The sequence below is a fragment of the Corvus cornix genome, chromosome 5, assembly GCF_000738735.6.
Source record: "Corvus cornix cornix isolate S_Up_H32 chromosome 5, ASM73873v5, whole genome shotgun sequence".
Lineage (NCBI taxonomy): Eukaryota > Metazoa > Chordata > Aves > Passeriformes > Corvidae > Corvus > Corvus cornix.
This window is the reverse complement of record NC_046335.1, coordinates 38,197,034-38,224,727: the sequence shown is the minus strand read 5'-3', so window position 1 is coordinate 38,224,727 and position 27,694 is coordinate 38,197,034. Positions and strand designations below refer to the sequence as shown.

Below are 27,694 nucleotides of genomic sequence, written 5' to 3'. Positions count from 1 at the left end.
GCCATGACAACACAGCTGTAATACTCATTCCAGAGAAATCCTTTTTCTCACCTTATCTGACAGTTCATTTTCCACATCCTTCTTGATTCTTCTCAACATGAAAGGCTTCAGGATCATGTGCAAGCGGGATAGCTGGTCTGAAATAAAGAGAAGGGGCAAGAAAGAACAATTACTTCATTAAGGAAGAAAATTATATGGTGTTTTACCACAAATGCAGTCCCTTACTGCTCAGCCATTTCCCCCCATGTGACTTCTTACAGCATAGAGTTGATACTTCTCTGTTGATTTTTTTTTAAATGAGTGCTGTGCTACACTGTTTTTCTATTCATTACACATGCAATACTACAGTGAGAAACACAAAATTTAACATAAACTATCAACAACAACCCAATAATGTTCCAATCCCATTATGCATCTTCAGCTTTAGATGCCGTATCTCATAGAAAGTTAGCCATTGTTAGTTTGAAAAGGAAACAGATTCTTAATATAAAAATGACAGCAGTTACACACTGCACTCACTCTCATCAATGGCAGATTTGTTCTCTGCATGGCTCTCTATGTCCTTAGAAAACCACTCATTGAACTCCTCATGGGAATCAAACAGTGTTGGCATGATAAAATGCAGCAGGGCCCACAGCTAAAAGGAAAGGAGAAAACACTGGATCATCAAGTCATCCTACTGCGGACAAGGTAATTGGGGATTCCAAATCCTTGCAGCTCAAAATCGCTTTACTAGAACATGAGATATGGCAAAATTAAAAAAAAACCCAGCTGCATTCTCTTCCCACCTCCCCAAAAAATGCCACAAATATCAACTTAACAAAACCCCATTAGAAAGCAGTAAGAAACACAGCACAATTACTTCAGCCAACAAAAGGAAAAGTCACTACAATTAGCTTTCATCCTGTAATCTAAGTATTACTTCAAATATCTTTAGTTTTAGTTTTATTTGAATGCGTAGCAAGTTTCCATATTTTTCCCTCCCAGAGCTGATCTTACGTTTGTTTGCCAGTGGTTTGCTACAAGCAGGATCCCACAACCACACAAATACAACAAGTTTCTCAACTGTTCACATATACGTAGTATGTATTCTTGTTATAAAAAAAAAAATCCACTCTTGTGAGCTTCCGAGTACCTCAGCCATCGTGTTCTGGATTGGGGTCCCAGTCAACAACAATCTGTTTCGACACTGGAACTGCAGTAGGATTTTCCAACGAACACTGATGAATAAAAGCAGGAAAAATCATTTCTAGAGAAAACTGTAGAATGATATGAAGCATAAGGTATTTTAAGACCAATTGCTTTCACTGAGTTTCCCAAATGAGCTTTGGAAGTCACTGGACAAAACTATTACAGCTGTTCCCCATTCTTTCAAAAGACAACTAGAGGAAAAAGCAGCCTTTTTCCAATTAAAAAAAAAAAAAAAAAAGAAGAAAGAAGCATAATTTATTTTATTTTTCTAAGTACCTTTTTACTTATTTTTAAAACAAATGCTTACTAATAAAATCTCATTATCAGAATAATTAACTTTGCAAAAGAAACAGTTATTTTGAATCAGAATGTCATGTATTTTTCAGACTTTACAAGAGGAAATGTATAGGCTACTGTGGCAGGAGTGCTGAGCTATTCATTAAAATCCTCTTAGAGGGGTGGTTTCCCAAGAATGCTGAAGAGACAAACTTCAGTCAGAATGAGCCTACATCTAAAGCAGTCCTCAACTTACTGTGTACAGTGGCAACTTGGACAAAGGTTATGGGAAAGCAATTGCAAAAGTAAAGACGGACAAATCCATTACTTGAAAACAAACAGAAAATTTTCTGGCATAGAGTCTCATGACACATATTGGGCTTTATTGCAGCCAACAGTATTCATGGGGTTCTGACCTTCATTCACGTCTGGAAGTGCCACTGAACAAGGAATCAAAACACTGCATTTAATGGAGCCAATATAAGCAATATAAGCTAAAGACTACAGACCATTCACCAGGTGGAATTTTGTGAGTAGTCAGGAGGGAAAGTGAACAGCGTTTCAGTGTTTTGTTTAACTCTCCTGTACTCTATACAAAGTTTCTGCTCCACAGCTATTTTTTAATTACATTCTACATATCTGGAAAATCTAAATGCAAAAAACGTAATGAATCAATCCAGTGTCAGAGAGTTATATAGATATTTAACTAGGTTAGGTACTTAAGGGATCTTATGTGTGTCAATCTTAACTTCTATAAGTTTATTTCCTCTTGATGCTTTCTTGATATTCCTCCAAGAGGCTGATGCAGAGAGAAGACTTTTGTTCCAGTTAGTTTATTACCTGGAGCTACTCTTGAGTGCTTGTGCTTCATCCAGCACCATATACTGCCACTTCACTCGCTGGAAATACTTCACATCCTGCACTACCAGCTGGTAACTGGTGATTACCACATGGAAAGGAGCATCCTGAGTATACAATGTCTTCTGTAACCACAAAAGGAGAAACAAATGCCCCACACAATGTGAATACACGGTCAAGAGTTCACTGTCATTTCAGAATTCTGTTTTACAATCTTCTCATTACTACTACACTTTCCTCAGCTGACTTTCTAAATTAATTATATCAGAGTTACTCAACTAGTGGACCTGGACTTCAGCCCTTGAACAATTTCAGACGCTTCTTAACATGCAAGACAAGACCCAGGTACTGAACCCTACAAAATGCTATTGTTAAATCAGGAACAATCTGACAGGCCTGCAGGGATTCTGGATTACGGCACCCTGAGTTAGGTTACTCAAACAGAATAAACAGTCCTTGACACCAAAACTTCCTGCTTCATTTACAGAGCTCTAGTTCCTTCATCTCAGCTCCACACTGCATTGAATTGTCCTGTATGGTATTGCTGTTCAGCACAAGAGAAGTCTTCCACCTCATTATCTTAATGAAAATGCTACTACAGGGATGAAAAAACTCTGCATCCACACATCGTTTAGTTTGGTGACGTGTAGCAACAGGCTTTGGTTTACCCAGCACAGAGAAAGGTGGCCAAAGCACACGTTCATGCTGGTATTACCTGACTCCAGAACTTCCTGATCACCTTTCTATCATGAGGATTTCCCCAATAAGGTAGCACCTGCAACAGTAAAATAAATAGAAAGACATTATTTTCAAACAAAGACACCAGCTCTAAAATTTCATCATCTGTAGTCTACAAAGTGACATATCTCTTTCTCCAAAACAACAAAAAGGGAAATCATCTTTTTCACCACACAGAAAAACCAGAAAGCATTTAAAAATACTTTAAAACAGAGCATTCCAGGAAAATGTATCAAGCAACTTGTGGCCTGATCAAGCTATGCTGAGAATCTACAAATGCCCATTAGCATGTTATACCTTCTAGCTAGGCTTTTCTAAAAGTTAAAAATTATACTTCGCTTATGTAAGAAAGAGGTCTGCACTTAACTGCTACAGTTAAACTTAGAGGACTAGAGGGCTTGTTGTCCTGTTTAACAACCCCGTACTTTGTATTTCAGAACTGACCCCAAAAACCTGAGATGAAGTTAAAATGTCTGGCCTGGATATATTTAATATAAGAATTTTAAAAGCAAGCACTACTGCCAGAGAAATCTGTTAAACTATCTACCGTTCAAAATGTCATGGGTCCTATTAACTCAGACCTCTGCAGAGCATCGATTCCTGCCACTGGTTAATAACATTGTACTGCCATCTCCTGCCTGATGGAAGGACTACAGTCAGCTAACACTGGGAGGTCTGGGAGGGAGGAAGAATGCTGCTTTCTGAGGCGGTAAAAAGTCCTACAGCTTCAACTGACAGGTTCCAAAAGCCTTTAATCGAATATTCTTCCTACTGTTCTAAAATAAGGATGCTTTCAAAAAAACCAGATGGATCGAGAAGTGATTTGTCTTTTAGTTTACATATTCTGCCATGGACATAAATTCACTCTGATTTACTACAAGCAAAACTGACTGCACACTTCTGTTTGATTAGAGGCAGAAAAAAAAACTGGTTGAAGAAGATTGATCGAAGTTGTAAACATGTGACAGTAAGTTTAGAGAATTTCTTTTTAAAACATGTTTTGTTCCATGAATGGGGTGAACATTGGCATGCAGTAAGATCAGCATGCGAAAGAACAGCTATACAATGATATAAACAGTTTGGGGTTTAAGTCAAAAAAGAGAAAACTATCTTTTCACAAGCATCCTGACTGCATTTTTCAAACATTTTCTGTATTTCATTCCTGAGAAGGAGAAAGCATAAACAGTTGCTTGCCTATTCTATATAATGAACTGATCAAAGGAAGTGAGAGAAAGTATATAGAATGTCCAACAGCTCTCAAGTTTTCTAATCAAGAGCCCCTATTATTTTGGGCTATGAAAATACATGAACAGATTATTTTTAGGTTGTTTTGGGGTTTTTTTTCTGAGTACCTCCTCAATAACAGAAGTGTTTGTATTTCTTCGTTAGTTGCTTCAAAGGCTCAATAATGCCATTTTATTCCAAAATATAAGTCACTTGAATAATCCAGTACTGAACTGTGCTCTAGCACAACTTCTCCTCATGCAGATACCTCAAACTATACACACCCTCAACCAACAAAAGTCTCATGAGGGATCTCTCTACTTGGTAAAAGCTAACTCCTTTAACACTGCCCTGCCCCAGATCAAGAAATCAAATATCACCTATAGTAATACTTTCAAGTTTTTTTTCCTGCACTTATTTAAGTAGCCAAGACATTCAAACAATTAGCCTGATGTTACTGGTATACTGGTTGCTCATAACTAGGCGTCTTCTACTGTTTTCTGTAAAAAGGAAAATCTGATGTTTAAAAAGAACCCAATCAAGACTTCTTCATATCAAAGGTTACTGTGTTAACAACCCAAATACTTAAACTGTGATCTGTTCCTCTTCGCAGGTGTAACTGCAACTTCTGACGCTTTTGTCTATCATGAATTCTGGAATTCCAGCACTGTTTTAGCAGTACACATTTATTTTCAAATTTTCCTTTGCAACACTTCAACGTTTTCCAGTGGGAGACAGGTAAGCAGCTTGTTTTTCAGTAACTGGTAGTTCCTTGCTTTCTAATTTACTATTTACTATTTCTATTTACTATGTTTTCGCATTCACAATATACCAGAAAAACTCAATTTGTTTTCTTCTAATCTTCTTGTTCTTATCTATTTGTGCTTCATTTCTCTCCTTTTTGTTATTAACTTGTATGTCCATGGTTGTTCTGTTTTTCTGTAACAACTACATTTTGCCTCCCTCTCACCTGTTTAGAGTTTGTTCACATACAATCTTTATCTGACTCAAATTCATATGAATGACTGAAAACACAGCTCTAACCCTAAAGACATTATATAAAACTTGGTATGTAATTCCTGGTTCTGCTGCCAGACCCATATGTTAAAATTATACATCCACTTGCTGACCTACTACAATTCCTTACTGAGAAGGTGTCTTTAAGCTGATGCAAAATGAAAATCATGTGATTAAAGTAAGAATATTTTTAAGCCCTAGATAACTGAACACTCCAGAAAAAAACAGGATGATGGAAAAAAGTATCAGAAACAGGCTCATTACAGAGTTTCATATTCCAAGGTCAGTAAGCACCCAGATGTGACACAGAACTCAGGAGAACAAAACGGTTTGCTCTTCAGAAAACAGAAAGAACTTCCTTGGACACGCTTATTACCTTAAATTTAGGTACAAATCTGGCAAACTCCTGGTGCCAGTTGTTCAGTGTAGAGGCAGGTGAAATTATTAAAAAAGGTCCCCAGATATTCTCCCTCTGGAAAAAACACATAAAAAATTAAATTAAAAAAAAATAATTGAACGGAACTGATATAGAGATGGTTTGATAGGGCTTTACATCTACTGAATGACAGTGGCTACACAAGAGGGAACTGTATGCAACCTAGCAAAACTCTCCCAGCACAGCAGGGTGATACAAAATCAGAGCAGATCTAATGTTTAACCAAGACTTATTTCATAACAGTGAAGTTGTTCCCAGAACAAACTCCTTTGTTTCTGAGAGTGGCCACCTTCATGTTACAAACAGCCCCTGTCATATTCATAAGGAAAAGAACTTCAGATGGCATTGAAAAGCTTTGCTCTGCCACATCACACATTACAATACCCTCTGGTGAACAACTGAGCTGATCCATTAATATATTAGCAGTTACAAGCTTGCCCTCATAAGGGAGAGGCAGGAAAAATAAAGCTGTGTGTAACCTTCCAAAAACCTCAAGGTGCAGTGTCACAGGGAGACAAGCTTATCTTCTTATTTCTTCCACAGAGATGAGCTTAAGAGCCTTCAGCTCTGCATTACCTTTACAGTATTTTGGCCAACACTACCAGGAACATAAAGAAATGCACACAATTGTCACTTGGTCACTAGTGCAGCTAATTTTGCTTCTAGTATCCCTTCATTGATATGTCCTACCTAGGGCAACTGACTTGATTGCAGCCAACCTTTATTTTTTTGAAATAAATGTACATATTTCTGCATGAAGAAGCAAGTTCCTGTTGCTTACTTTGTTTTGTTTGTCTGCCCTGGCACAGAAGAATCACTATGCTTCCTAAAAAACCCCACTGAAATATGGAAATTAATGCTAATTGTCATGAAGCTCAGAATTTGAGCCCTTTGATATATAAAACTCAGTGAACCATCAAGTATACAACTTGTTCTCTCCTGAGGCTTTTATATTCAGTGCAAGTGAGAAGATAATACTCTCTGAATAAATGAAAACTCTGAAGTACAGACATACACACATATTTACAACTATTTCAATGGCTCACTTGAAAACAATGTATACAACACTTTTTAAGACATTTAAGCTTTGTAATCCATGCAACATGTGAAAAGTATGCATCTTCTATTGAGCAGACTACCCAGGAACAAGCTATAATCCACCTACCTCAGCCAGATGTGCAAGGAGAGCAATACTTTGTACTGTTTTACCCAGACCCATTTCATCTGCCAGGATTCCATTGATGCCCTGCAAAAGATCCATAAATAAACACCTTCACTTTACTACTTTTTAATCCACAAAGGACTGGCAGAACAGCTGCCACTAGATTTAGGGGGAACAGCCCCACTGTAACAACTCTGACACTCCGAAACTTTATCATCTCTTACATCTGCTCCTGAGAGGTAATTGGTCTCAACTGTATTTCTTTCATCCCTCAGTCCAATTCCTCCCCTAAGCCTCTCTGCACTTCATGATCCCATAGTGACCCGGGCACACTCATAAGGACAAGACTGCCTGCAGTTTACCAGCTGACCCAAGCCTGAAACAGTACACAATTCCAAACAGCAAAAGTCTCCTCCATGTATGATCTAAGTGATGAACAGTTGTACAAACCACACAAGAATACTGAACTCAATGCCCCATTCAAAGCTGTTATGTTCTAAATAATCAAGAACACTGGCATGCAGCCTACCTAGTATTTTCCTTTCTTCCAAATACATTAAAGATCAACTATAAACAGTCTATTTTTAAAAACAGGACATTCTTTTGGCCAACGTTACTCTACTGACTTAAATAATCCCAGAAGTTTTAAAAATTTGCAAGATGTACTAACATACCTGCTCATATAGGTTGGCCAGCCAATTCATGCCTTTCAGTTGATAACCTTTCAGTTTTCCATTGAAAATGGTAGGCTGTGGAATGTCTTCTCCTGCTCGAATAGATGGGTTTGCCAAACTGTAACTCTCTCCAAATCCAGTACCAGACTTGTTAGCAGCCCGTAGAGCAGCTGCCCGGCTCTCCTTTGCATCTTCATCAAATGATCTGGTCTAAACAGGAAGAGGAAGGTATGCATAAGATGGTGAATACATTACCTTATCAAGAAACTGTAAAGCAAAAGGCTTTACAACTCACATTAAGACACAATACTCACCAGAAACCATGAAAAAATGAGCCTGTTCCTATAGCCCAATCTTTATACTCTGGTTTTCTACTTGTTTAGCACAAAATGAATTAAATTCAAATCTGGCCCCCAGGATTAATCTATTTGACTTGGCTGCTATGAAAGATCCTGGTACTTTGGCCTCTGCCAATTACTTTGCTTTCTCTTCTACTTCATGGATCCAAAAAATACATACCCGGGCCTGATGAATCTGGTAAGCATCCTCAGCATTCTTCAGAGCTTGGGCCTTGTAATAGTTGCTATCTGAAAATAACACACCCATGTTAGAGCTCTGCAGCAGTAACCACCCAAACACGCAGATAAATCCCAGTATTTGCAGTAGTCCTTCTTGCAGAGAAGGATGTTGTGCTTAAAATTGTTAAGTTTGCACCATAACACAGTACAGTAAATTTCAAAAGAGTGCAAGGAAAGGACTATAAATGAATCACTTACCATAATCTTCTTGGGTGATGTTGACCACTACTCCTCCACCAATATCGATCTGCCTTTGGGTAGAGCTGTCCTCCAGTTTGCGCAGGATTTCCTCCTGTATCCCATCGTGTCCAATATCTCGTTTACGACTCATAAAATGGGCATATAATTCAGTTTGTGTAATCAGGAAGTTAAGTTTTCGCTGCTGTCTCTTAGCCTAAGAGCATTTACCGAAAACAGATGAAGGGGAAAAAAAGACAGGACAACAGTTCAATGTTTAAAATATAATTAAACAAAAGAAATTCATCTAATAATGTATCAACAACTAATCTATCTAGATTATATTAAACACACCACTGTGCTAAGTGCTACATTACTAGTTGCACATAAGAACACTGACCACCTCCATAAATATCTATATTAAAATATAAAATTGTTGTAAATAAAAAATTCTTTTAAATTCAGTAATCATGACAAAAAACCATAATAAAAGAAAATTCAAATGTTTTGTTTACACTGAAGAACTAATATATCAACAATAAATAGCAGGATTTTAGCGCTTTATAGTACAAGAACTCAGCAGTTAAGAAATGCTCTCATGGCAACCTGACTCCCACATTCTGTTACTTATTAGTAGAAGGAATTATGGTAGTACACATGAAATACATCAATAGGTACTACAGTTGAGATATTATCATCACTCAGCATTCAGCAAGACATTGCAGAAGCTCTGTTCACCCTTAGGCTCTGGCAAAAAATGCAACAGTTAAAATTTGTCTATTAATCTAAGTGAGCAGAAAACTTCACAAAATGCTTATGAATTTGCAAGAATAAGAGGAACACAATAAATACAAGCATAATTTAAGCATAAAACTAAATATAAGGCATTCTAAAGATTCAACCTTTCCTCATATAAGGTATACCCATATAAAGTAACAACCACAGATTCACTAGAGAGCTTTTACAAGGAAAGTTTCATAAATTCAATCCCTTTTACTCTGTAATGGAGTTCAGGAAGTTGTCAGTTGGCCAACAAAAAAGCAAGCACAGAAAAATTCTGTGACCCATACATAAATGGCAGTATCAGTTTACAGCAGCGGAAAAAAAGGACCAGAAAAAAATTCAATGTCAATGAAAAAGTGTCTTCCCTTCTGGACCCAGAAAGATGAACAAACCATCACAAAACATTGGCCCTTACCAACATTGAGCTGTGTATGTCTGTGAGACATGCACTGCTTCTCTAATTCCTTCCTCAATTTCACTCAATTATAAAGAATTTATGCAGTTTGAAGGTGTTTTTTTAATTACCTCTTGCTAACATTAGAAGAATAACGTAAAGAAAAAGAAGATGGCAGAAGAAATATGTGGAATAGCACTGAAACAGAACAAATAACTGAATTTCATGGCTTGGATTTAGAAACTCAAATTATCTAGTCACTTCTGTGTCTCCTCAGCAGATTAATTATCAGCAATCTGTTATTTTGCTATACCTCTCTCATCTCCTCATCCAGCTTGCGTTGCTCCAGAGCCTCCTTCTCAGCTCGTTTCCGATGCTCTTTTTCCACCTTTTCATACTTTTTCCAATAGAGAAGCATCTCCTTGGTGAGACGACGTGCTCGTGGTAGAGTTTCCTTACAGTTTTTCTGGGCTTGGATAGCAGCTCTACGTACCTCCCTCATGCACTGGTGGGCAAGCTAGACAGGAATAAGATTTGGGAACAGTGGTAAAATGGGCAGATTGTAAAGAAAGCCAGCAATAAACTTACCAGGATTTAATTACAACCAAGTCTGATCCTTCAAAAGAGAAAAAACTGTGATACTTTACTCAGCAGCAATGCTTCTGAAATGGCGTGAGAGAATATGACCTTCCAAAAAAATGCTGAGATGATGGAGAAGACAAAACCTGAAGGCAGTTTCAGCATGGCATAATACTTAAAAGACTCATCTGAAGGATAGGTCCTTGAAAGGGACTCAGAAGAACAAAATTCAAGTCTTGCCTACAGCTCTGACTCACCTATTTTTTAACACTTTTCCAGAGTTATTTTTCTCACTTTTCAATAAGAATATACTTAATCCTGCAATAGCAGTATTGGTGGAACACAATGCTGTTCACATTAATACAAAGAAAAGTGAGGGAGCATTCTACAGTCTTGCTACCATTTCACAAAAAAACATAAGAAAATGTAATTTTTGTTCTAGTATAAATAAATTGATGTCATTGTCATAACGGTAAAAATTGCTGGGTTTTTTTGTTGTTTGTGACAGATTATTTTCCTCCACTAAAATTTGCACATCAACAATTCTAACACAGATTTCAAATGATAAAATGAAGGGGAAAAAAAGCGGAATTTTAAAATCTGTTAAGTCCTACAACCAAGTTTCTTAAACATACACCAGCAAGTCCCATTTTCTGCATCCCATACAAAGAAAATGCTCCCTCTCTCAATAATGTATACACAGAACAGGAAATTTCCCACATCACCTTGTCTCTAACAATTCACAGTCATATACTTGATTACCTTTTTCATCATTAGCCATAGGAATGAATCAGACACTTGAGCATAACACTTGAAGAATGCTCAGAAAACTATTACCAAGTATTTGTAAGCAATGTTTTCTAGGTACGAACAATGCCGCTTCTCAGAGAAGATGGATGAGAAGATGGATTGCTTTTGCAACTACGTAAGCCAAAAACTGCTTTATTTTTAATCTCAGGTCCTCTATATATTTATCTAAATTAAAGCACTTAATATTCCAAGAGCCCCTTTGATTTCAACCAGAATGCTTAAAGCCAGCAAGCTTTAGATAGTGAATAGACGGGCAGCTCAAAAGTCAAAGTGCACCAAAGCCACTAATGTACAGTATGAAAGATCAGTAAATTTAAAACTTACAAACTAAATCTTTTAAAAGCCAGAAAGCTCCCATGAAGAGAACTCATGTTGCTTGTTTCATCTGTTGCTTATGAAACAAGACAAAATGGCACATCTAAAAAATTAAAAGCCCTATAATAAATGACAATTACTTGTATACAATGCTTTCTTCTACACTGCCCTGCTAGTATAGTCAGTATTGTAAGAAACAGAAGAAACATAAAGAGGTTACAGTTTGCTTATTATATGCAGTACAAGTAACAATATGAAACTAAACACCACCTACCTTTTTGCTGTTGGTAAGGAAGAGGTTGCGGGCTGAAGCTTTCTGTTTGTATGCCTGTAAAAGAACACCATTTGTAAATGAGTTAAAGGGTAATGGTTTCACAGTATTTTAAAAGATCACTATCTAGTCCTCAATAGGTACATGTGTCAACTTCAGCCATGCACAGTTTTATAACTGAGAATAGGTATTGTAAGTATTCTTCATTTTGACTGAAACAGCTTTTCATCCTTACATTACTGAAGGTATACATAAATGTATTCCCTCAAATCCTGGAGGAAGCATGCAAAACACCTCCTTTTTCACAATTGGTTCTTTAATTACTACTATTGCAAAGCAGGGTTCTCCCATTTTTATCACTGAAGCAAACAATATTTTCCACTCTTCTCCAAAGACATTAAGAATTAATGTAGATCATGTTCTTCACATGATCAAAATCAGTCTTTCGAAAAAATACAGTCTATCTCACTGTACATATCCTTTGTTTGGCTTTTAAGTTCATAAAGGATGATACAGTCATGACTTGTTTTAACTTCCTAGAATTCAAAGTCTGTTAACTGTGAACTCCAAAGAGCAGGTTCTAAGGTCCACTCAGACCATCTCAGAAAATTATCAACAGTGAACCCAGCTTTCTATTTCAAATGTGCCTGAAGCTTGTCCTGTAAACAATACAATAGCTTGTTTCTGAGGTAAGGTTTGAAAAATACAGGTGATATGACTGAAACACTCCTTTCCTGAACTTTATGGTAAACCTAGATACTGGTTTGCTCTAGACTGCCATCCTGCAGATCAGTGTGAGCACCTGCTAGAGCTTACTGCACTTTTCATTGCCAAGGGTTGAATAGCCACGGCAAAACACTGCATGATCCATTTAGATACCACTGGTGATATTTCAACTACACGTTGCTTATGGATTACAGAATTCCAGTTGGGTCATTAATGACCAACAGAAAAACCAGGTCTCACTTTACTCTGTTTTTCTAAGTGCCAACTCCCCACTAAGTTAATTTTCTATTTCACTTTCTTGTATCATCACTGATCTACTGCCATTATCCAAGCTCACCTTTGGCAACTCCTTTTTAACAATGCTAAGCCACACTTTCCGCCGACGTGCATTAAGTTGCTCAATAGAAAAATGCTTTTTCTTGGACCCAGGTGGTGGTGTATCATGGGAAAACTTGGCAAAAACTTTGGTCTGGTGATGGTGGCGTCGTGGTGACTCCTCTGACGAGAGTTCTTCATCCCGTCTCCTCTTTTTCTTTACTTTTTTCAACTTGCCTGCATGGCAACAACAATCATAAAAATACATTTCTATTTTTTGGGCACATTTAGTCAGGCATCTTTCCTGAGTAAACTCTTCTAGTCAATTTATATGTGGAACCAACAAAAAAGCTGAACTTATCCATGTTTGCCAATTCTGGTACAATTCATTTATACTATTAGATATTTCCTCACCACTTTATAATGGAAATATTTTCCTGGTTAATAGATGGGTGAAATGAAATTACTTCCACCCAGGGAAACATGCTTTGAGAGTTAAAATATCTAGAACTTGGTGCAATGTTTCTTGCTTTGTGGCAAAATTCTACTTAAAGCTATGTAAAGGTAAGACATTTAAAAGTGACAACATTATCATTTGGTACCGTAAGTCTCAAAGCAAACTTCTTAGCGAAGAGAAGAAAGCATTGAAAGAGACTGGCATGTTGTCATGTCATACCAGCCTTCAGACGAAACTGATACTGGTATCAGGTATTAAAAATATTCACTGTGAGTATGCAAAATTATGGATGCTGCAAGATCAGTGGAGAAAAAAACCACCACAGTTAAAGGAATTTGCAAAAAGAAAGGAAGACAGCCTGAAATAACCCATTTAAAACACAGCTCAAAGTAAAGTCCTTGCAGTAAGAGAGTTCACCTTACACTGACAGTTCGTAGCCTTCTCTACTTCCTTGCAGATTTACAACTACTGCCAGCCCAAACAAGAGAGGAAACTGTACTTCCTGGCAAAGTGCATCTCAGAAACTCCAGTTGTTACATCAGAGATATAATTCTATTTTAACTCATATCAAACATCAATTCCAAGTTCCCTCTATTTTCCAGAAAACACTCTCACTCCCTGTAACTTCCTGTTCACTAGAACTACATATTCAGGAAAAACTGCAGCAGGTACTGGGTAAGTTCTCACATTTTTCAAGGACCTACTGCGCTTTCAAAAAACTCTCGAGTAAACGGACCGTGATATGAAACAGTATTTATGGATTCCAAACCACTGAATAAGGTTCACAAAGAAAATCTTAAGCCCTGAACTCTCCAGTCACACACCTTTTTTCCACCCTAGCTTTCTAGAAGCCAGACAATAAAGCACAATATTTTCTGAAGACATTTTTCTTTGTCAGAACTTGGTATTCCCCTGCAAAACCCACAAGTTTTGAACATCTATGTTTAATCAAAGGAAATTATGCAGGAAAGAAGTTAAATCACAGCAGCAATTTCAAAACATGAGGTTAGTGACTTTACCTTTTATTTTTTTCTCTTCTTTAAACTTCTTTTTCTTAGGCCCTAGCAGGTGGCGCTGCTGCTCATAGTAGGGGTCGTAGGTAGAGAGTAGCCCCGCGCTGTAGTACTGGTACTGCTGCAACTGAAGGGTGAAAGTGAGCACGTAACAATGACAGTCCCTAAACAAGCTCATATCCTGAACATAAATAAGAGATCAGGAAATATGCAGTTCTCCATATTTTGCATTTGTTATCAGCATCAGAGTGTCTGAAGTGAAACCACTGCTCCCAGGGGTGGCCTCCAAGTTCTGCACAGGGAACCAAGCCCACCCAGTTAAGTAGGAGGGAAGAGCAGGCAGTGAAGGTTGCACTTCCAAAACATACTGCTCTGTCTTTTCCACACAGGTGCTGCCCAGCAAGACAACACATTACATGGACAGGTCCAATTATGGACCTAGTATTTGTTTTGCTTGCATTCCCAAATTAAATACATGTTCTACTTTATCATTCCAAAGGATGTAAAAGGACAGGTTTAAAGAAAAGGCATTTAAAAGATTTCCACAACGACAAAAAACTTGAACACTCAGACCGTCAAGTAAAAATATAGCTGCCTCAGCACTTTTTCCCATAAATGATCGAAAAAGCCAGTATATTACCAGCATTATTCAAATGAAGTATTGAAGAATTCCACACAGGTTACATATAAAAAGGCAAATTAAAGACAGTACAGCTCAGAAATTAACTGTTTAAAACCTAAGCATACTTTTAAGTTAATAGAAGATTTTTGAAAAGTGAGACCATGAGCGCAAACAAACTTTCTGAGATACGTTTCCCCCCACAACTCTGTACTGCTGATCTGACAATACACTGGTTACTTTCACAGGGTATTATTTCTTGCTAGTCTGGAAATAAATATTTGTGTAAAATCTAACAAAATTATAACCTGTGTAAAAATTTGGTGTATGAATATTCGTGTAGCTATCAAGTATTTCAAGAAACTAACACAATATTGGTTCAGAGCTTCACAAGTAAACAAAGGAAAGAAGCAGAGAGAAGCAAAGAGTTGTGCAGGAAAATATTTCTTCACTCTTCTGGAGAAATTTGAAAAGAAGATAAAACAGGAAGACAAATTTTAACTTCAGGCACATACTCTGATAACAGAATAGGATAACCTCCTTCATCTAAGACTTTCTGCTGCAATTCAAATTAGCAGCGAAAATTTCTGCAAGAACCCTTATAGTTTGAAGAAATATATTATTAGAATCAAAGCAGCTACAGAATTTGGCTTAATATTAAGAAAAATGCAAAAGTGCAGCAGGCTATTTTCTTCTAAGGGAAAGAAAGAGAATATAGGAAGAAAATCCAAAACAAAAAAAAAAAGGTAAAAAAGAAAGAGTAAAGTAAAACCTCAAATCATGACAGAAAACAACAAGGTAGAAAACACCCTTTCAAGATTGTAAACACCACCTTACTATTCATCATTTCAGTGATGATATAAATACACTTGAATAGCAGTTACTACCTGTATTAGAATTTAACTTGCAGCATCTCAGTTTTCACATATATTTTGTATATATTATCCAAATCTTGCATTCTGACACCCAGTATTTGCCCTAGTGACTGGGACTGAGCACTGTTGAAGTTATATATAACATGTGCCAGTACTGACAGACTTGCAGCATCTTTCATTCTATGTATGTAATTATTAAATAACCCTTGTCTAAAAGTGATGTTAGACAGTTACTGTCTACCAAATAAAAGTGTATTCTCCAGTCCCTGAAATGAGTTTTGATAAAAATGTAAGAGCAATTAAAATAATGCATTTAAAGGAAAGAATAAAAATCAATGAAATGTAAAAATTCTGGATTTTTACCTCTTTGTCTTTGCTATATTTACTTTGATGCAATTTCTTATACTTGTGTAATCGCAGCATATTGTGAAGTTCCTCCCTCGAAAGGGAAAATTCTTCTTCCTCCTCTCCATCCTCATCACTCGGTGAATCTGTGTCACTGGAATCATCACTCAGAAGGATACTCTAACAAGAATAAATGGGAATTAATTTAACAATCCCAAGTCTCTGTACCGAATTGTTTATTAATGCAAAACACTCTTGAGCCTTTACCTAATAAAGGAGTGTGGCCCAACAATGATACATAGCACTTACAAAGTGTCTTCCATCTAAAATGACTCAGAAAAGAGTTTTCTGAGGAGCAGACCTGTGTAGGAGTGAATTCAATACACATTTTCTGATTTGCAGGAAAGTAGTTTTCTGTTAGTTTGTGACAGTTACATCATTTTAGTCCACTTTGTTTGTTTGTGGTCTCAGAAAAGCAGCAGTGAGAAAAGCCAGGATAACAGTATGGGCATTTTGTGATGTGTGGTTTGCAGGTGCTTCCCTACCCCATTTGTAGTTTGTCCCGCTATTCTACCACTTCTATCTGCATCAGTTTCTGCAAGTTTGGCTCGTTTGACCTCTTGGCAACATGTTTTTGCTAACCTGAGATGGCTACAATACAGTGAAAATGCAAAGATGGCATAAAGCCACCGTTCCACTCTCTTTTGCCATCCTCACTTTGAGACCTTGTACTTACCGAGCGCAACTTAAAAACAATTTTCAGATGAGTCCCAAATCACCATTTAATAAATTTTATAACAGATTAGTTTAATTTAGACAGTGTACTAAAATTAATTCAGGTTCTGAATGTATACTCACTGCCAAGTCTGCCACTAAACTGCATTCCCAGGTGACACTCAAGATGATCTGCTCCATAACCTTTCATGGCACCAAGGACAGGCTGACAGCTCTGTAGTTCCCGAGATCCTCCTGCCAGCTTTTCTTGCAAATAGGTGTCATGTTTGCAAACTTTCAGTCAACTGGGACCTCCCTGGTTAGCCAGGACTGCTCATAAATGACTAAGAATGGCTAGATGTGTAACTACTCACAGATTCCAATAGCTGCATTTCTTTCCAATATTCTTACCTTCAGCCACTTTCTGCTTTTCTTCAGTTTGGAAAAATTATACAAGCTCCCTTTTTCAGACTTTGGTTCTGTTTAGAGAAAAAATAAAAAATAAAGTTCTTAAGAAATAATGCTTTTCCATCCTAACCTAAAGAAAGCAGAGATTCAACCTACTACATGCCTACCTGGCTGGAGTACTCCATTCAGGGAATGTGTGTTCAGCGTCCCAGAATTCCCTGCTCCAGAAGGCTCTCCAAGCAAGGTGTTTGGAGGCTCTTCCTTAACTTGCATCAGGGGATCCCCAGACTGAGGCAGCAAAGGATTGTCATCCAATCCATCTTCACTCTCATCACTGCAAGAAGATCCATAATACAGTGACAATGACAGGAAAATACTCAAAAGATGCCCATCCAACTTTCTTACATGTGGGCACTTGTCTAAAGGTTTGAGAATTGAGACAGCTTCAGATGTAATTTCACACATCGGAAATATTGCTGTCAATAATTTCCCATTAACCCCTTAGCAATAGTTAATCATCAGATCAGCCTGGCTATACTATCAAACCGTACCTCCAGTCTTTAACTAGGTATCTAGTTTTAGAAGCATGAACTAAGCAAGACAAACCAAAGCACAATATTGTCATACTCATTGGGACATGTGAGAAATGTAGCTATACCTTTTCTAATCCTTGTGAGGGTCTTATTACATGCTTGTAAATATACCTGTTATCTGTTGCCCATTCAGTTACCAGTTCTGTAACTCTACAATTCCAATGAAATTAAATATGTAATTGTTTTGGGACAGAAACATACCTTGATGATGCCTCATTGCAACAATTTACACAAAAATTCTGCATCTGACAATAGTCTTTCTATTTTCTTTATGACCAAAGGCTGTGTCACTGAAACCCTACTTAGGGTTTCCTCATCCTACTTTTTGCAGACAAAGAGAGTTTTGGCCACTCAGCTACAAAAAAGAGCTTTAAAACATTGTGCTAATTCATACACAAGCTGGTAACACACTGTATTATCATTATGAACCGAGAGAAGCACAGTTCAAAATCTTTCATACAATCACAAAATATCCCAAGTTGGAAGGGACCCACAAAAATCATGAAGTCCAGCTCCTGGCCCTGCACAGGAATCACACCAAGAATCACACCATGCGCCTGAGAATGTTGTCCAAATGCTACTTGAACTCTGTCAGGCTGGTGCTGTGACCACTTCCCTGGAGAGCCAGCTCCAGCGCCCAATCACCCTCTGGATAGAGAACCAGAGTGGTGGTGCATTTCCTAATAAACCACCTAAATCTCTCCTGATAAAATTCCATGTTATTCCCTCAGGTCCTGTCAGTGGTCACCACAGAGAAGAAACAGAAAAGCTTTGTTTCAGAACTCAAAGCTAATGCTAGATTTATTATTAAATTTAATAGCATTTTTTAGATTTCCTCTTCTCTAGGCTGAACAATCCAAGTGACCTCTCCTCCTTTAAAGCAGAAGAGTTTCTAATGAACAAATCACTAATAAATTCTTAATATGGTGTTGGCTGGGAACAATATAATAAAAATGCCTGTCTTTCCTTGGCATTCCCAAGGGAAAGTGGAAAAGCTTTTGGTACCTGGATATACTCCTGTTAAAGATGGCAGACGTCTGTCGTAAGAACTGATCCAGTTGCAGAGCTTTTTCCAGGTATTGCAGATAGAGGGGTTTTGCCAGCTCTGAGCAGCTGCCATCCTCCCTAGCACCCAGCTCTGAGGCCATAGAACAAACTTCTCCTCATGCACAGGTGCCTCTGAACACACAGCTGTAAAAAGAAACAACGGCCATCAGCAACACAACTCCTCTGAAAGGAGCAAACTTGGGGAGCAGACAGACCTACCAAGGCAATTCTGGGCAAAAGCTTAAGTTGCAGTTAATAGGTATAGTAAACAGAAATTTTCATTCAACTTTCCACCACAGTACTACCACAGCCAAAAACTAGATTCTTAGTTTTCTGGTTTATGACTCTGTAATTGCTGTTTGATAGGAACAAGCACTGTTTTAACCTAGTATGATAGTCCAAGTGGTGACATAGAAATGCGAAGTATTGTGAAGACAGTCCTCAAATTAAAGATAACATGTTTTACCCTGAACAGAGGGCATATATATATAAAATAACTTATTCCAAAAAGGAAGAATTACTAAAAATATTATTCCTCTGTTGTTTTTACCATTCCATTCACAGCTGTAGTCTACTGAATACTTGTAATATTCCTCCTTTATCTTAAAGCAATGCTACTCTTTCAGCACTGAAAATACAGCTGTTACCTGTTGGCAAACAAGCTACAAATACTTGACCAAAAACCCTTTAATTCTAAAGTGCAACTGTTATTTTATTAAAGAAAAAGTAACACATAAAAAGCAATTTTCAACACACTTTTTAATATTTAAAAATTTAGAACATATTCTAGCATTATGTTTTTCAACTAGTAAAAATTGTCCACCTGATTTTATTTTTTTTTATTTCTTCTCTGGATTTAAGATTCTTAATAAAGCCAAATGCACCCCCCTGCAATATTTGCATACTACATATTCTAAAAACAAAGCTATCAAAACATTTTATTGCTCTGTCAACTGTGGTTTTCTCTTCCTTCAACTACAAAGGATGTCATAACAACTGTTACAGTAATAGCTCCGTCAACTGAAATTTTACTTTTCTTTGACTATAAAAGATGCCATCACTGTTATAATAATAGTGAGAAAGATACACGATTCCCAAAGCCAGAGTTGTCACTGTATAAATGGAAGTGCTGTCAAGATCTTAAATATTTACTAATAAATAAATATTCTGGTGGAGGACAAAAATCATAGAATGGTTAGGTTGGAAAGGCCCTTAGAGAACATCTAGTTCTAACCCCCCTGCCATTGCCAGGGACACCTCTCACTAGAACAGGTTGCTCAAATTAAAACCAGTCAGACTTAGATTAATTGCTCTTCTGAAAAATTATTCTGGTTTCTACCACTTCTTAAAAATACCACAAAACCTGAAGCAAACTTCACATTAATTTATTGCAAGACATTTTATATTTGTTCAGTTATTAAATCAGTGACTAAATGGTTTTATGCTTATGTAAGTGAACATGCAGATTGGGTATCCAATCTTGAAGTTGTTCTCTCTTCACACAGACAGGTCCAAAACCCAGCGTTTAACCTTCTCTAAGTCTTTTATTCTCCAAAATTGCAGAACAGATTCAGAACTTCTGAAGTTAAAATAAACTATGATAAGTGATTCTCACCTTAACACTAATGGCTGTGGTAGAACAAGAGCAAATTTTATTATTTCTTAATAAATACTGAGCCTTGAGTTAACATCCTCACCCAGAGAGAATAACCAATAACACACAGCATTTGTTAAACAAGGTAACAGCTCTGATTTAAAAATTATTTTTAGACTGAAGCTTTCTACATATTAATTCTTACATACCTGATGGCAATTGAATGACTGACCTCTGTCAACAAACACTTATTTCCAGCAGAACTTAGCAGAACAGCACCTGAAAGCTTTTCCTATGATAAGGGTAGTAAGATGTACATTGTTCAAGCAACTTTCACCTATGTATGTCATAGTACTTAACAGGCATTTGAAACCAAACTAATCAACCAAAAAACTGAAATCAAGAACTGTCTTCCAAGAAAGAGAGCTATGAACCATAAAATAAATCATTTAGGCTGGAATTCTAGGATCATCAAGTCCAGCTGCTAATCCAACACTGCCAAGTCCACCACTAAACCATGTCCCCAAGTACCACATCCACACACCTTTTAAATACCTCCAGGGACAGTGACCCAACCTCTTGCCTGGGCAGCCTGTTCCAATGCTTGGCAACTCCTTCTGTGAAGAAATTAAGTAAAAGGGTTAAAAAATGAGAGGAAACATGAAACTTGTGTCTGTAATGGAAGAGATCATTCATGAGGTGGTAGAAAAGGACACCTTGAAGGTGAAAGGGGTTTTCCTTCTGAGCACCAGTAAAAATTACATATATTACAAGAGCAAAAATCTATCCCTAGAAGCATAGCAAAAAAAGTAAGGTGATTCCTTTTATCATTCCATTTCAAAATATATCTATCAACAACAGCATGTATTATATTAACATGGTTAACTCAGAACAACATGGTATCTTTCATCTGTCTGTTCTTTGCAGAAAGCCACATTCCTGAAACTCAACATTTAGTGGCATTACCTGTCCTCTGGGCACTCTGGGGGGAAAAACATGCCCCAAAGGGCACAAAGCACACAGGACTTGATTTGGATTCACTGCCTCTGAGGAACCTAACAAACCAAATGTACTCTACTGCCCCACAATGAGCCTTGCCCTCACAAAACTACACAAGTTTAAGAGCAAAATAAAGGTGAAGAATTAAGATAGATTTGAGGTCAAGTTCTTAATTGCAGGATAGCAAACAGGCCAGAGGAAAAATCAAACACAATCATCTTCCTGATCCAAAATGAGTAACTGGATGTTTTTCTTTCTGCCCAGACACACTTGCCTAAGCACTGGTCTACGTGGATCCACCAGACTGGATCAGTGCCCCTGCCCCAGTGGTGCTTATCCAGCTCCCTGCTCATACAGTTTAGCAGATAACCCATCAGAAGGCTATTTCTTTACTTGTAGGATATAAATGACCCTAGGAAAAGAAGATGCTCACAGATGTGTTTAGTAAGTAGAAAACTAATATATTTTCTCAGTAGTGGCTCATTGCTACTGCACAGGGTTCCCACGCAAATATCAGAGCAAGTGGTAGTATCTGTCTGCACTGACTGCAGTAACTGTGAAGGGGAGGTTGCATTCCACACTTCAACACATTAAAACCCCTTGTTGTGTACAGTGCTGAGCAGGTACACACTTACGTGCTGAGGACCTGTCTTATCCTTACATTTTTTCCAATTATCTATGTTTTTAAATATTACTTTCCAGATCAAGAAACCTTGTATGTCCGTATTTAATAGAGTCCTCCTTGACCTGACGTAGTATATGTACTCTACATTTCACCCATATAAAAAGACAGGTTTTTGCTTGTCTTCCTATTTTAATTGCTCCACAAGGCTCCTGTACATACAACATTAATTACTCCTGTCCTCAAAACAGTTACTGGATTGTATCCTGCCTACCAAATAAACAAATAAGCACAGGAGAGCTTAACAATATCCTTAAAATGTATTTACAATGCCCAAAGAAATTTAGTAAGTGTTACACAAGCATACTGAATAGTGAATTTAATTCAGCCTTTCATTTATTTATATGCTAACAGTCACAGAGTGCTTCTCTGCTGATCAAAGTAATAATACAGAAGGCTAAGTGACAGATAATTCTTCATTCTGCATTCTTTCAATTCCACTCTAGGTTTTAAGAAACAAAGATTTACAATAGCAAAAACTTCTTGAACACTGAAGTGAGAGAAGATAGGAACAAACAAATGAGAGGCACACAGCCTGATCCACTACTGCATGTAACTGTTTACAACATCACCATCGCACTGCTTCCGCAGATTTACATGGTGACGACATTCATTCCAGTTTTCTTTCACATTTTTGAAAAAAATCTATCCTTTTGCTTACTCAGTTTAAGGACAAAACACAGATTTTTGAAAATATTTCATTACTGATGATAACATTTAAGGAAATACTTGTATGTTACAGGGGCAAAATGAGCAGAAGCTGCAGAGTAATCCTTGTGCCATTATGACTTTCTTATCGATATATACCAATTTTATGTTAAGTTTCAGTATCAAATTCAATAGCTATTTGCTTTCTCCCTTCCTTTCCCCTAGAGTTCTAATAGTTTAAAAAAACAGCATTTAGACATAAATAGCTTTTGCACTGCCTGGCTGGCACTTTGAATCTTCCAGCATTCTTAATCAGGAGTTCACACTGAAGCCATTTAATTGTATCATGTGGACAACTGAATTATTAAAAGCACTGGTAAAATATCAGCAGGAATGTAGTAACTTCATGCAAATAACTTTCATAATAATTGTATTTTTTTAATATCCAAGTTCAGTTCTGAAAGAGCCTTCTTTATCCTGTTTTAAATCACATTGCTTAGTTCAATGTTAATGTAGGCATGGGGTTTCTTCCCTCACTCTTGTTTTCTTTAAGTCTACCCATTATAGCATCCAGTCAGTAAGTAAATATCCAGGACTGGAGAAGAATCCTCCAATGACATTTTCTGAGAGCATTTAGGTTTTATAACAAGGTTTCTAAATTTTATGCCCACTGGCCTGCACCAACCAAACAGCAAAACCGTGGTCTCCTGAAGCAGCTGAGCTTTAAAAGTAGTCTCCCAATTTAAACAAATATCCACTGCATATTTCTGAATGGAAGTCCAGCAAGCTTTTCCTGGGTATCACCCAGGAACCCTGTAAGTGGTAACTGCAAAATTTGGCTGTTGTGCCTAGCTGCAAGCAGGATGCGGTTTGCTTTGCAGAGCTGTTTGAAACAGTACTTTTTCATTCAGGAGTTTCTTGTGTTATTTCCCTTCAGCAGCTGCCACCTCTACACCTAAGGCCCAGAGGATTACTTTTTCTGCTCTTTATGACTCACATCAACCATCATAGAAAATAATGATAGCAACTCCACTCCTAGCTGAGGGCACATACACAAACACAAGCTGCCATTGAAGTAAAAAGTACTGGATTGCAGCTAATCCACAGCACCTCTTCTTAGCCTATGACAAATGCAAGGCAAATCAGGGAGGTAAAACTAATTCAGTCTCACCAGCGACACATTAAGTGCATGGATATGAAGTGTGATCAGCTGGCAGGTGAGCACCACTACTTTTCCAGTATTTCAGCCCATAGAAGTAGTTTCATTTTTCTACTCCATCCCATCACTGTAAGCACACTGACAAAACATCCATGTGGACAAAAACCTGAAATCACAGAAAGTATGTATTCCTCATTTATTTATAGCATTGAAGGTTTTATCCATAGTCCAGGATTAAGTGCTGCACAAGAATACAATCTTCTATGACACCTTAGTTGCCTTGCAATTTTAGCAGTTTTCTGGCTTTTTCCCACACATGGGTTTTTTGTGCTTTGCAATTTGACACCAACTTATTAAGACAGATTTTCTGAACTTATACAAACACCTAAAATACTTTTCCTTCTTGAGGAAATTGAGAAGTGAGACATACAGCTCTCATTGGAGCAGCAGAATTGTTCATGCTGTGAGATTTTCCAGTGGTAGTATCTCCAGAATAACTCCTGACACAAATACATATATACATATCTATATATATATATATAGATATATATATATCTCCAAACAGAGGATTCACTCACTCAAGGTCTGTGTGGAAAACGTACACTAGCATAGTAATAGCAGCTAGGCATATTTTTGTCAGACTTCTTTAGATGCATATAATCTCCAATAGAGAAAATTGTGGTGGTATCAAAAACTTGAAGAACTATTTTGCTTGAAGGAGAATTACATGCTCTCCTTTCCCCACTCACATTTTAGCTGGCTTTGGTAAATGTACAGTTACACTAACAACCATTTCCCAGAGCTATATACCATGTTCTAAAGCAAAACATAATTCCCATATGGTTTTGTTTTTTTTTTTTTTTTATGGGAGTGTCTTATATATAACTTGGATATGTAAGACACTATGGCTTTTAAAAAAGCAAATATGATATTTCATATGAACCTAAAGCCCTCCACTAACCTCAAATTGAACAAATAAAATTCATGTTTATACAACTGAAGTCTGAGTTCATATCATTTGAGTTTGAAATTTAAAAAAGCCATTTTAATTGCTTTTCTGAGTAATGAAATCTAAGTAAACCAGATGCCTTACTTTGCTGTTTTGCTTTTGTGGTAAGGTTTCATATTGTTTTCCAAGGAATGAGACAGCATTTCACTGATCTGTGTTCCACCTTTTAATCACTTTTAAATACAGAGAAAAGCCAGTGGGCCACTGGCTCTGGATTTTCCAATTCCCAAAAAACCCCACTTACAGATAGGGCCTAATGTATTATTTAAAAGAAAAACTATACAGCAGTGTATCAGAAGCATGTACATAGTAAACAGCAGAATACCTTTAAACATACTGAACACAGAAGTTGGCATGTGAGAGCTCCACTTCCAACTTCAAACTAGCAGAAAAACAAACCTAACTATTTAATTGTTCAATTAGAGTAATTCTCGTCCCAAAAGAGCAGTCAATAGCATTTATGGAGGCCTCTGAAAATGCATTTATACTCTCTGCTCTGTGCAGCAGCACCAACAGTTACCCTCACACTTTGCCACTCTGTAACACACAAAATAACAACTGCATGGATATTTTCAGTTCTGTTTGGTTTTTACTCCCTCCACCCCAGAAAACGAAAAGGCAACTATGTCGAAAAAAAGCTCTAAGAGGACTTTCCAGATAAACCAATCTCTAGCATGTAGTCTAGCCTGTCGAAGAGCATGCTTATTACAGAATTTACAGCTTATTGCATTATACCCAAATAGAACAAAACTTGCTCATTTGAACCGTCAAGAAATAGGAGGCAGAACTTTCAGCAATTTCAACAAAGACACATGTGAGAAATAAACAAGATAAGAATTACAGGCAATATCCTTTAGTACTGGAAAAAGGTTCAAGCTCCAATTGTATTTCTTGTACTTTTCCCTCACCATCTTATCAACCTCTCAGTGTCACAACACTCTTACACATACACACTAAAGGAGTGACAACACAAGTGATTCGTGTAAGTTAAAAAATATGTTGGTCACATACATACAGGCCAATCAGATGTGCTGTACAAATCCCTGCAGATTTGTTTGTAAGAGAGGAAACTAAAACTCGAATTATACACATTTCACTATAAAAATTTAACTTCACTTGCACCATTTTCTTCATGCAAAGGCGAAAATAAACTAAGTGATTTTTTTATTATCTGCAACACCGCAGAGGGGGAAATTTTCCACAGAATACCGGTAACAGCATCAGAATGTACAACGCTAAATCATTAACAGAAATTGTATTGAGTCACACACAGAAATTGCACTAGGCTACCTGTTTGCAGTCAAACAGGAGCAGACTTTACAGCGCAGCTTTAAAGAAGTGCGCATTCACCAGCGCAAACACAGCACTGAACTACGTTTCATGTACACCCGGGAGACGCTTTCCATCAACAACGCCACGAGTCTGGCAGGCGGCCCCTTCCTGCAGGTGCCGGTGGCTATTCCGGGGGCGCTGGGGCAACCGCGGCCCCGGCCCCCGCCCCGTCGGGCTCTACGGGCAGCGCCGCGACACGCGGCCTCACGCGCAGGGGAGGGGGCAGCCCGGCCCGGCCCTGCCGCGGCTCCCGGGGCGGCCGCGGGGCGGAGGCCGCGCTCTGACGGCACCGGGGTTGGGGGGAGGAGGTGGGCGCGTTCCCGCAGGCGCGCCCCCGCAGGCGGCGGCGGGCACGCGCTGCCGCCGGTGACGCGGCGCTCCCGGCCCGGCCGCGCCGCCGCCCTCGCCGCGCGTCCCCCCCCCGCACCCCCGCCCGCGCCTCGCGCACGCGCCACCGCCCGCACGTGCGCCCGCAGGTGCGCGGCGGCGCCCCCGCCCCCCCGCCGACCCCCCCCGCCCAGGGCCCCCCTGCGCGCGGCGGGGCCCCGGCGGCCGCTCCAGACGGGGGGTGGGGGGAACGGCAGCTCCACGGCCGCCGGTACCGCGGGGCGCATCCGGCGGGCAGGGCGGGGAAGGGGCCTGTCTCTTTAAGAAAAGGCCCGGCTGCTGCGGCCGCCGGTCGGCGCGGGGGGTGAAGCCGCGGCCTGCCCGGCCGGCGCCCCCACTGCCGCCTCCAGTAGCCCCGGCCCGGCGTGCCCTTGCGCAGTGGCGGCGGTGGCTAACCTGGGTAGCGGGCCCGGCGGCGACGCGGCGGCGGCGGCGGCGAGGGGCTGGGGGTGTCTCCCGGGCTCGCTCCCCCGCTTGCTCCACCCGGCCTCTCGCCCCGCGTTGCCGGGGCTGGCGTTGCCTGTCTCCTGCCGCGGGGCGCTCCCGGCTCCTGCCTCGCCAAGATGGCGCCCGCGCTGGTGCTGAGGAGGAGGCGGCGGCTGCGGGCGCTGGGACGGCGGCGGCGGCCACTTTCGCTCACTGAGAGGAGAGGAGCAGGGACACGGGGAGCCATGGCGGGGGGGAGGAGAGGCGCCATGCCCAGGCCTGATCAATCGAACCCCGCATGCCTCCCCGCCGCCCCGGCCCCGTGCCTGGGCCCCACCGCCCCGCCCGCGCCGCCGTAGCCGCAGCACGGACCCCACGCCCGCACCGCGGGGCTCGGCCCCGCAGGGACCCCGCGGGGGGCCCTTGGTCATCGATGCGCTCCCGCAGACGATTGGTAGGGTCTGGCGGTCACGGAAATTGCCGAAGGGACTCGGCCAGGCGGCCGGGTGAGCCAGCGAGTCTCGCGCGAGGCGGGGCGGGGTCTCGCGATGCAGGCGCGGGGAGGCGGGTGCGTCCCGGAAGTGACGCGCGCTCGCCCTTGAGGCGCCGTGGGGGGCGCGGGGCGGGCCGGGACCCGCTCGGGGCCCTGGGAGCCTCTCGCCGCCGGCCCCGGGCCCGGGGGAGCCGGTGCCGTGGGTGTGTGGGTGTCGCGGAGGCCGCCCACGGCAGCCAGGCAGCATGTGCCGGCCTGGCAGCCCCCGCAGCCGATGAGAGCGGAGAGGGGCTGGCGGAGCTGGAACCGGGGTGCCGTCAGGGTTAACACATGGGGGAATTTGGTGAGGCTGCGTGAGTTCTACCGCTTT

The 27,694-nt window shown here is 39.8% G+C and overlaps 2 protein-coding genes across 2 annotated transcripts in view; both read right to left on the bottom strand.

The window, feature by feature from the left end:
* Nucleotides 1-20,778, bottom strand: part of INO80 (INO80 complex ATPase subunit) — a 57,933-nt gene extending 37,155 nt beyond the window's left edge. The window contains exons 1-19 of the mRNA XM_019281415.3: nucleotides 20,734-20,778; nucleotides 18,554-18,739; nucleotides 17,123-17,289; nucleotides 16,959-17,026; nucleotides 15,852-16,013; nucleotides 14,001-14,121; nucleotides 12,547-12,761; nucleotides 11,487-11,540; nucleotides 9,822-10,025; nucleotides 8,353-8,548; nucleotides 8,096-8,163; nucleotides 7,577-7,786; nucleotides 6,906-6,986; nucleotides 5,681-5,776; nucleotides 3,041-3,100; nucleotides 2,308-2,450; nucleotides 1,136-1,220; nucleotides 520-637; nucleotides 52-137 (exon numbers count right to left, since the gene is read on the bottom strand). Coding sequence (XP_019136960.1) covers nucleotides 52-137; nucleotides 520-637; nucleotides 1,136-1,220; nucleotides 2,308-2,450; nucleotides 3,041-3,100; nucleotides 5,681-5,776; nucleotides 6,906-6,986; nucleotides 7,577-7,786; nucleotides 8,096-8,163; nucleotides 8,353-8,548; nucleotides 9,822-10,025; nucleotides 11,487-11,540; nucleotides 12,547-12,761; nucleotides 14,001-14,121; nucleotides 15,852-16,013; nucleotides 16,959-17,026; nucleotides 17,123-17,289; nucleotides 18,554-18,696 — 2,277 coding nt within the window. The 5' untranslated portion in view covers nucleotides 18,697-18,739; nucleotides 20,734-20,778. The remainder of the gene's footprint in view (nucleotides 1-51; nucleotides 138-519; nucleotides 638-1,135; nucleotides 1,221-2,307; nucleotides 2,451-3,040; nucleotides 3,101-5,680; nucleotides 5,777-6,905; nucleotides 6,987-7,576; nucleotides 7,787-8,095; nucleotides 8,164-8,352; nucleotides 8,549-9,821; nucleotides 10,026-11,486; nucleotides 11,541-12,546; nucleotides 12,762-14,000; nucleotides 14,122-15,851; nucleotides 16,014-16,958; nucleotides 17,027-17,122; nucleotides 17,290-18,553; nucleotides 18,740-20,733) is intronic.
* Nucleotides 19,210-27,118, bottom strand: LOC120410092 (translation initiation factor IF-2-like). The gene is made up of 3 exons (XM_039552935.1): nucleotides 26,802-27,118; nucleotides 20,745-20,806; nucleotides 19,210-19,242 (listed from the first exon to the last, which is right to left on the bottom strand). Exons 1-3 carry the CDS (start codon nucleotides 27,100-27,102, stop codon nucleotides 19,210-19,212), a joined length of 396 nt encoding a protein of 131 aa, XP_039408869.1. The 5' UTR covers nucleotides 27,103-27,118.
* Nucleotides 27,119-27,694: the final 576 nt, after the last annotated feature.

Bases quoted from the DNA above. Each gene is read 5' to 3' on its own strand.
- LOC120410092 (XM_039552935.1), bottom strand. From the start codon at position 27,102: ATGGCGCCTCTCCTCCCCCCCGCCATGGCTCCCCGTGTCCCTGCTCCT. The intron at 20,807-26,801 runs GTTAGCCACCGC...ATTTCTTCACAG, and splicing joins CCGCCGGGCCCGCTACCCAG to AAGGAGTTGCCAAGCATTGG. The intron at 19,243-20,744 runs GTATTTAAAAGG...GTTTGCCAACAG, and splicing joins TTGGGTCACTGTCCCTGGAG to GTAACAGCTGTATTTTCAGT.